The 10,340-nt window shown below is 38.9% G+C and overlaps 1 protein-coding gene across 1 annotated transcript; it reads right to left on the reverse strand.

The window, feature by feature from the left end:
* Positions 1-6,758: 6,758 nt before the first annotated feature.
* On the reverse strand, positions 6,759-10,340 carry LOC109974942 (RNA-binding protein 4B-like). Its single transcript, XM_020625415.1, has 4 exons — positions 10,273-10,340; positions 9,459-9,887; positions 8,724-9,341; positions 6,759-8,440 (listed from the first exon to the last, which is right to left on the reverse strand). Exons 2-3 carry the CDS (start codon positions 9,865-9,867, stop codon positions 8,746-8,748), a joined length of 1,005 nt encoding a protein of 334 aa, XP_020481071.1. The 5' UTR covers positions 9,868-9,887; positions 10,273-10,340; the 3' UTR covers positions 6,759-8,440; positions 8,724-8,745.

A 10,340-nucleotide genomic window follows, 5' to 3' on the forward strand; every position in this document is an offset into this window, starting at 1 on the left:
AATCAGAAGAATCCAAGGGATAACTTGTCAAAAAGAAAACTCTTATTTCCAAAATGCTCCCAAAGCAGACTTGCTATCAGGAAACATTTAATTCATTTCATTTGCAATTCACAGTGAAATAAATAGATAGATAGATTAAAACAAAGAAACAAAAAACCCCTTCTATTCCATCTCTGTTGAAAATGGCAAAGCATTCTAGACCATATAAATGAGTTATTTAACTGCCCAGAGATCTTAGGCTTATTTATTTTGCCCAGATATTTAAGCCAACACTTTTCCTGGCTGCCGTAAACTGTAATAAATCGTATGCCTTCTAATAACCCACAGCACGTTTTCAGCAGTCATTTGTGTTTGTGGGTAAAATATGGATTTAGTTGCCTGCATGTTGGCCATTTTAAAGTAATGACTACTGGGCAGTAATTCTTCGTTTCAAAGCTGAAATACTAACTGAAAATTGTCTGATGTCCTTTGGTTCATTTGTAAAATACTAAAGCTCAGTGCACCATCTGGCTTTTGATAATGAATATACTTTGAGTGCAAAACACGAGCAGTGGTATTGATGTGGTTTTAATACAATAAAAGGTAATACCACAGTCAAGCCATGATTGAAGTCAGGAGGAAAAAAGGAAAATAAAAGTATTTCAGATAACGCTGTATTATTTTATAAGACAACTGAGGCTTCTCAAGGGCTCTCCACTGCTATGTAATGTAAGAGAAACAGGATTTTCTCACCCTCATCTTTCTCCTTGTGACTCCTTTTAAATAATTGAAAGCTGAGCAAAGCCAGGCAATTTTGTCTCACTGAATGAGAGAAAATTCTTCTGTGGGTTCCTACAGTGTGACTGTTGAAAAAAGCCAAAACAGCTTAGACTGTAATATCTCTACAGCTCTGTGGTGCCTTGCCATTGTTGTACTGCACATCCCATGAGCTTTGCTAAGAGAAAGTCATTGCTGAGGCATTCGACTGGTGTCTGACATCTAGACTGTTCCAAGGGATGAGATCAAATAGACTGATCAGTCCCTTTTGTGTTGTTTATCCAGTTTGAACATTTCTCTACTGGAACTTTAAGAACTCAGCTGATCTCCCAGAGCTACCCTGTCATACAGTTATTACGTCTATAGAAAAGTATAAATTGCTTTGCAAAATTGCCGCACGCGATAAAGCACACTCCATACCATAATTATGGTGCTGTCAAATATAAGTGATTTTGAAACACATCTGTACCTTTTGGGAACAGCCTGTAATTAGCATCAGTCAGCGTGGAGTCCTTGTGAACAACAGTGATATGCACCTCTAATATACGGAGCACATGACTGTAATCCTGACAGAGATTTTAGCATAGCCCATCATTATTTTAATGAATATTTGAATGTGCCCGATTTGGAAAATAAGCCTTTGATTAGACACAGCTGTGTTTTGGGGATCTAATTATTCTAGAATGCAAACCCTCAGTGATTCGAAACACTTTCAGCAACTGTTTGGGGGCTGTTTAGGCTGACACACTACAGCATAGAGTCATACCGAATTTCCTGATTACCCCTCAGGAACAATATCTATCTATCTACTGTATGTCTTCAGTGTATATTTGTGTAATTTTTCATTATCTATTGATCAGTTTGGTTACTTGTTAAGTGTTGCATTAAATTCATATATGATGAAATTTCCAAAATGATAAGTGCAACTCTTTTACAACACTTTGTAGTTAACAGTTCAGTCCTGCCAAATGCAACTTGACTATATATTTTTTAAATGTAATCAAAACAAACACAAAGACATTTTTACAGTTAGGAGGGAGGCACTTGAGGGAGAATGCTGTACTTGAATTTTGATCCCATTCCCCTGTGCACCCATGGACCATTAATAAGCAGTGAGCAAAGGCCAAGACAGTCAAACATCTCCAGGACAACCTTTGACTTGATTATTACTCTTCCTTTCTACTCTGGAACCATACACCTGGGAACATTAGTTTGTGAACACCCCGGCCAGTCATTAACTTCAATTGATCAATTAGCTGCTAAAGAGACTAAACCAATAGTGTTGAGGCTTGGGAATCAGATAGCTTTAGGGTATTGCCTTAAGATACTATTAAGAATGTTAGCTGACAAGTGTGGTGCACTCTCCATTACACAGTAGTTTGTTAAAATCAGGACTTCATGGCCAAACTACCCTAATGTCAACTTAAAGAAAAGGATCCCTGGATCCCTGTTGTGTTTGCTAATGAGGATATACAGTAAATTGAAAATATCAGAGGTGCATTCACTGATTTTACATTTGTGTAAATCTACAAGTCTCACAGAGTACTACAAAGCCTGTGAAAACAGTTATGAAAGAAATTATTGAGCTGCATTATGGGAAGTGTAGGAACAGGTGTATTGGAGCTGAAAGGCAAAATATTTCAGCCTTCTTTTAATCTGTCTCATGAAAGCCCCCTAGCTTTCTTGAAGTACAGTAATAAATTACAATACTGTCTAATTAATATGAATACAAATGAGCTAATTTAAGTGAAAGTATTATAGCAAGTACATACAGTATTAATATGTCATGGTTCAAGAATCTGAACTCTATAAAATATCACAAAATTAATGTACAGTTACAAATTTAACTTGAACCACATGAACACAGACTGAATGGATCACATTTTTCAGGATGTAAAACTATGAAATAATATCAGATGTCTCAACAGGAACTGATTTTATTTCTACAAATCTTTTTTGTTTTGGTATTCAAGTAAAATAAGATGAACCTTTATCACTGATATAACATGATGGTTGGCTCTTGGGAAAACTACAGCGACTGATAAAAACACCATATCAGAAAAAAGATGGAGAAAATAATGAAAAATGAAACCCATACTCACCAAGATATCTTGGAACAATGCTGACAAATAGGAGCAGCAGCCTGGCTCTGCTGTTTTCATCAGATCACATCGTCTATCTCCCAACAGCACCTGCCTCAGTTGCCCCATCAAATTTCAGCAGCCCGCTGTCCTTGAGGCAAGTAGGCAGAAGCCAAATAATTTGTAGTATGCTTTGCCATTTCAAGGTGAAACAACAACTGAGCTCTCAGTTATTTCACAGTGGCATATTCACACCTTGCACAGGGGAAATGGAAGAAGAACAGGAGTGTAGGATGGCTCAGTCCCTCATCTCCTCACCTATTTACCTTGATAATAATTTTCCAGATAATTGGCCTGCAAACAATCTGCTGTCTCCTGACGTGAGCATAAATTATAGGTTGAGTATAGACATTTGCTTGCCATGAGTTTGTTTTAGCAGGCTGCCAAAAAGATGGTTTTAATGGCAGACAGATGCAGTCTTTTGGCTGTCACATATTTTGAACTAGGAACTCATGACTCTTTCATAGGGTTGTTAAATAAATAAGGAGGGTAGATTGAGTCGCCTACAGAGACGTGGGCTGTGGCATATGGCCCAGGCAAAAATGGACCTTAACAGATCGTATTTTTGGATGCCATCCTGGTGCATGCTCAATAGCCATGAGCCAGCCAAGACAGTTAAACAATTGCAAAGCTATCAAAGTGAGAAACACAGAGGAGTCAGGTGGCTTTTTTTTGCAGCAGGGCTTGGGGAGGTGTTTATTGACTATGCAGAACTGTCTGCTCAACATCAAAGCAACAGCTAAGTCCCCTCATGGGAGCCACACCAGACATAAACCCCTGAACCCAGAAGGATCAAAGTCTCATCCACTTTTCAACTTAAAGCACACCAAACAAATATTAATATTCTGAATATTATGCCACAAATATAAATAGAGCCACCATCACATATTATATGATAATTACAGTTTTGAGACAACGTATAGGGAGTTGACTTTTCATTGGAAGTGAACATATATACATTTAATTCAGAAATCCTTCACTAGATAAGTGTGTATTTATCATATTCATATTAAGCATGTGTGTTAAAAGTCAGACAGGTGCTGGTTGTCAGATTATACGCTTGATTATTCAAGAACAAGTATCCATACACATATGTTTCATATGTAAACTTAAGATTTCATTTTGGTTCATGTTTACACCTGTTTTTGTATTTTGTACTTGACTGAAGAATCTCAGTGACTGTTGTGCTAGTGAGGGCCTTGTAGTAAACAGAAAGTCATTTTCACCTGGGAATCATCTGAAATTTACTTGAGCAAGTGGAGGACAAGTTAATATGGGATTTGGGCTTTTGTTGGGAAAGCAGTGTCCCAGCTAACAATAACATAAAGCAGGCTTGCTGCTGTCTGGATTCTATGGTAGCCTCTTAACTTTATCAGTCAGCCAGTTGGAGCTGCTAACACAATAAACTGTCATGTCCAGTTTTCAAACAATCCTAAAAAGAGAAATTCAGTCAACACCATACAGAAAGCAACACATTTCTACTCACTTCTGAAGACAGGGTGTTGCTGCTTTGATTTTGACTTGGTCTCTTTAGAAGAGCTGCAAATGTCCAGCCTGAGGATTTGTCAGAAGTACAAAGTTATTATTATTATTATGATAATGATAATTTATTTATTCTGTGAAATTGATGGCCCACCCTTATTTAACTCACTTCTAACTATGTAAATATATTAATTAACTTAATATTTTTGCAATTTTTAATTATATTACTTATACATATTTATACATAAAATAACATTCTTACTATTCTTAACACTGATTTACCATCATGACTGATGGTGACTCTGGTGTCGGTGGTTTGGGGCACACATTCTTCCAGTAGCCTTTCTGTATTTGTTTATTTATCAACTATACTTTCTTTTCTTCTTCTTCTCCCTTCCTCCTTTTTCCTTAGTAATACTAGGAAAACTACTACTAGTTACTAATAAACATGTTCTTGATTACAAAGAAGTACATCTGAACATCTCAATATATTCTTCTCAGTAAAAGCTTATGTATATATAACATTATTTCTGTTGCTTTGCATCTTTTCGCCTTACGGAGTGCCTTTGTTTGGCATATTTTCAGACAATGTGGGCCAGCAAGGCTTCTGGGACAAATAACACCATCATGGGTAGGATGGCTTACAAGGAATGTCTCTACATCTAGACAGCCTCCAATATTTTGGCAGCATGTATGTATTTTTGACCTCCAGTATTTTGGCAGCATGTATGTATTTTTGAGTGTTGCTTTTGATTGGTTCTCTTGTTTGACTTTGTACCACCCCTCACCCCCTTAGTTACTGTAAGTAGTGGGAGTAGCTTGAGATATCACAATTTGACCAGGAATGTAAAATATGGGTTTTGCTAATAGAGGAGTTAACATGCAGTAGTAATACAGTATGGGAACGTATTGTACCCCACAGACACAAAAAAGGGCTTAAAGTGGACCCTTTTATATGGATATGATATGGACATGAGAAACAGCAAAAACAGCAAACCTGCTATAAATAGAGATTTAGCATCACGAATCTCAAGTGATTTGCTTTTTATTTTAGGCATCTGAAACTTCTGTTATGTGACAGAAGCACCGCCACCAGCAAATTCACACGTTTCTTTGCATATATACAGTGCTTCCCAGATGTAGTTAAGCACATGGATTTTGATGAGTGCAAGAAACACCCAAAGGTGTGTCTGTGTTTTCATGCTCAGTTGAGGAGAGGTGACTTGTCGCACAGTGTCAGAATCCATCAGCCTCTTTCTGACCTAGAATTTTAAACACACATCTAATATGTAAAGAATGGAAACAATGGATGTCTCCATTACTCCCAGAGGCTCTGAGACCTCAAGAATAGCTCCTGTCCTCTTCTATTCTGCCTGTCTGTTTTCTGTTCGGAAGATAAATGAGTATGCTTTGATACAGCTTGAGTAAAAAATGCATGTCAAAACTCTCCATGGAGTCCTAACCAAGGCAGCAAGGATGTGGAGTAAAAAGGAAAGGGACAGAGATCCAAACTTAATGCAGATCAGGGCCATGTTTTATGAAATGGGCTGTCCTACTCGTATCCCTGGTCATTTCCCATAACCTTCAAATGGCAGCCTATTTTGCCCTTGTTTCACTAAGAGACACTCCAAAATAAAACTATTATTCACTATAAAACAGCTACTATATTTTGTTTCATTTCAAGGTTAATTATTACCAGTATTGTCACTTTAAGATTACAAATGTGCAATCCAAATTAATAATATTGCCTGTATCATAATGTCTGTGGTCCTTTAATAATGGGGGGATAATTAATGTTTAAAGGCCATGAGAGTGAATGAGTGAACAACCACTTCCCCTTTAAGCAAGTAATTTGTGCTGAAACATATGACATTTAATTACTTTGCAGTATATATCATCATGTAATGAGGTATTCAGTCAAAGGACTCAAATGTTAAATTGCTAATTTGGTCACTGATACACAAAAAGTGCATACAAATGTTCAGACAGACTTTAGCTTGTGCTTGATTAGTAACCATTAAAGGGGAATTATATTATAATCAGATAATATTCATCATTATTGTTAATAATAGTATTAGAAGACACTGTAACGAGATCAATAGGACTGGCAGGTTACAGTGGGCAGTAAGTGAATTAATTAGCACAAGTCACAATGTTACAATAGTGATGAAGTCTCAGCACCTGGAACAGTAATCATCATGTCACCGCTATTAACCATTATCTCAGCCCCACCAATACACAGCTGTCGTTTTAGTCAAGCCTTTAAAACCAAGATTTATAAATCAAGATAGGAACATCATGTGTTTGAAAAATGTCCATAGATTGTTTAATACAACATACCATATTCTCAACAATTCAACATCAACAAAACTTTGTTAATAAAAAAAAAAAAAAAAAAAAGACCAGAAATCTTTCTCCAAACTGTAGTATGAATCCAAAAACACCAGAATGAGACAATTTACAGTGACAGTAACAGATGTTGAGCAGTAAAGCTGAAACAATATCTACCTCTTTTCGTCAGGATGCTGGACATCTTCAGAGGATGACTTACCATGAACTGGCATCTCCTGCATAGAGTCTAATAACCTACAAAGAGCACAGATACTAAGGATACCAAAAGCTGCATGTGATTTGAGGTACACATATAGAGGTTTATAAATGTGGACAGTTGGGACAGAAATGGAAAGTGTGGATTCAGTGACAAAGAAATGAAGAATGTCAAAACTTTCAAACAACTCAAAAGATGATAGAAACAAGACCCATTGCAAAGCTCAGTTAATCATAGCTCTACTTCTATGAAAACCACTAACTGTCAACACAAGGAGGTAAAGGTAGATGCTATTGGGGTGGGGGTAGGTCCGTGCGTGCCAGGGACAACACACAGCAAATCGACGAACGCAACTTAAAACCTTCAGTGCAGACACAAGAGCACAGGAAACTGAAGTTAGGTTGTGTTACTCCTGGGTTTGTGGAGCTGTATAAATTTTGAACATCTTAGAGGGCAAGTCAGAGTCACTGCCAGAGAGCAGATGCTCCAAATTTTTATTTTTTTCCCCATTCACTTAGCATTGCAACACTGCTCAGGTGAACACAGATCAACATAAAATTTCAATGGAACAAATCGGGTGTTGGTTTTTAAACTGAGAACTTGAAAGTTGCACAATTTTTCAGCATTTTCAGTGAAAATAAACAGGGCCGAAAATAAACATCGCCTACCATGTGTCAAGCTGATAACTCACAAGGGTGTGTAGAGAAATACATAAAGCACGCCTGCGTCTTATTACACATATCTAGCCTGGCGTATCGTGGCTCTCGGCCAGGTCCGTAGGCTAAAAGGACTACCCAGCGTTGAATAATTTGACAGTTAAAACGTCCTTTTGGTTTCATTTGTTTATTAAAAACCTTTCAAGTGAAAAGCAACTTGTGAAGTAAATAAAAGCATACATAACTGTGCTATGGATTCTGTTTTTGCAGGAAAAGAGAACACAGACTGTATAAAGAACAAAAGCACACTGGAAATCCTGATTTGTCATGCTAAAATATGAACGCACATCTTAGAGTTATTACAAAGTATTATATGTTAAGCACACCTAAAATGATTTTTTTTTTGTATTGATTTTGTGGAGCATTTTGTGATCAACCACCTACCTTAGCCTGAACACAATCATTGTTTTTAAATAAACTGCATGGAATTTCATTTAAATGGCTTCCCAGAGGCCATATCCATTTAGAAAGAGTGAAAAGCAGAGCGTATACTTTTTGGCCGTCAACAATGCTACATCACACTGGAACAGACTAAGCACCTAATCCAGCATCCTATTCTGCAAAACATTTTAATGATTTGAACAGCAAAACAAGCAGAGCAACAGAAAATTCATATACAGCTCAGAAGAACACGTGAACTGTAGACAGAGAATTGTATGTTTTTAAGTACGGGGCTGTCCGCAATACAGTATCTTCCAGTAAGTCTCAGGCGAACGCAACGCAATCCGCCATAGACAAGGGGGATGTATAGCGCCACGTGCATCAGCAGACGACGACGATCTTGTCATATTCTAAACCTGGAAAGAGAACACACCACACATGTCAAGGAGCGCGTTTTTCTCTTGATTTCGCGCAAGGCTGATCTTTGATATTAAAGCAGCAATATTTTAGGCTTCTACCAGCAGTGTTTAATGGTTGTGTATTGAGCTGTTGGCTGAGGTAGATCTGCAAGGAATTAAAATCTCTGGCTGATGGATTCAGCTCTGATTAACTTTGGTACACATTTACTTTTAACTTTTTTTTTACATATTGTATATCAGTGTGATTTAAGATGTCATGAAACATCTACTCTGTTCTCACCTTGTATTACACTCTCAGGTGCCTAATAGCTTGCATAGCGAGGTGGTGGTGGCGGCGGTGGCGGCCCTCTCTCGGAAAAGGAAGCCCTGGAGAGGGAAGCAGCGTATACCGGAGCTCTGGAAACTGGAGAGAGTCGGGACCGTTCATAGGAGTATCCATTAGCCGCTGACGGTGCAGGCTGAAGGGGGGTTCGCCTGATGGGGCTTCGGTCTCTGGCCATGTAGGATGGAGGAGGAGGGGGCAGGGGGCGCCGCTCATATGGGTCAAGGGACCCCATTCCGAGACGTTCTCTGACCAGCGCTGAGGGAGGAGGTGGAGGAGGGGGGATGGCACGCCTGTCATCGTAGCCTGCACTGCTGTAAGGACGGGCCCTGTATTTCTCATAGTAATCGACCACCCCATAGCTGTCTCGCTCGGGATAAGCTGCTCGTCTCAGGGGAGGGGGTGGCGGAAGTGGAGGAGGATAAGTGGACATGCGGCCTCTGTAGGGGGTTTCAGGTCTCTCCACAGGGTAACGAGGAGGATAATAACCTCCTCTGCTTGGCGGAGGTGGATAGTACTCCTCCTCGGGTGCCCCTCTGGGTCTGCTTTTTGATATCTGAACATGTATGTGCTTTCCTGAGAGAAAGAAAAACATTGTCTCGCAAATCTTAAAAGGCTAAAAGCTAACAGTAACGAAACCCCAAACACCTCCAATCCTTTCATTCTTAAGAGTAGAAGAGCATGTTTACTTACCTTGAAAGTCTGTGTTATCCAGGCCCTTCAGAGCATCCATGGCCTCATCAGAATTGGGCATGTGCACAAAGGCAAAGTTCTTGACAATGGAGCACTCCGTGACTGTGCCATACTCTTCAAACAGATCACGGAGCTCATTTTCAAAGCCCCTTTCTACATTGGTTACATGGAGCTTCATAGGGCCCTGGTTCTTCCCTCTGCTGGGCTCCACATTCATGGGCCTACCGTTCAGCTTATACAGATGGAGCTCACGGATGGCTTTGGTGGCAGATTTGCGGTCTTCCATGTGGACAAAAGCATAGTTTTTGTATTTGGCACATTCTGTCACCGTGCCATACTGAGTAAACAAAGCCTCAACTTCCTCCTTCTGAGTGTCTTGAGAGAGATTTCCGATGAATATCTTCACCATTGTTGCACCAGTGTAGTCCTCTGAAAGCGGTAAAAAACAGGATGAAACACAGGCTACAATGTAGTAACATAGCTAACACCACCAGTGGGAGAGCAAATGCTGATAACGTCATTATCAGGAAATAGCTTGTAATCGAGGCAACTGTAAGCTAAAGAATCACCAGAGCGAAATCAACTATGACCTTTACCGTCGATCATATTTTACATTTTGTACGATTTCAAACACAGCTAACTTAGATATAGCTAAAGTGTAAGAAGTTGAGATGTTTGTATTTCCTGGCTAGTGATCTGCTATCTAGTTTCGTTTCATTTGAATGCTAGCTCTTAGCAGGCTAACTTTAGCAACAACGTGTTAGCCAACTTGTTTTATGTGACAAACCAAAATTAAATTAGAGTTGACTCACACAGTTATGCTTGTAAATCTATAAAACTATAGTGATAGTAAATGCAACACAAAGGAGCAAAAAAAAAAAA

This window comes from Monopterus albus, unplaced genomic scaffold, assembly GCF_001952655.1.
Source record: "Monopterus albus unplaced genomic scaffold, M_albus_1.0 scaffold7.1, whole genome shotgun sequence".
NCBI classification, from domain to species: domain Eukaryota; kingdom Metazoa; phylum Chordata; class Actinopteri; order Synbranchiformes; family Synbranchidae; genus Monopterus; species Monopterus albus.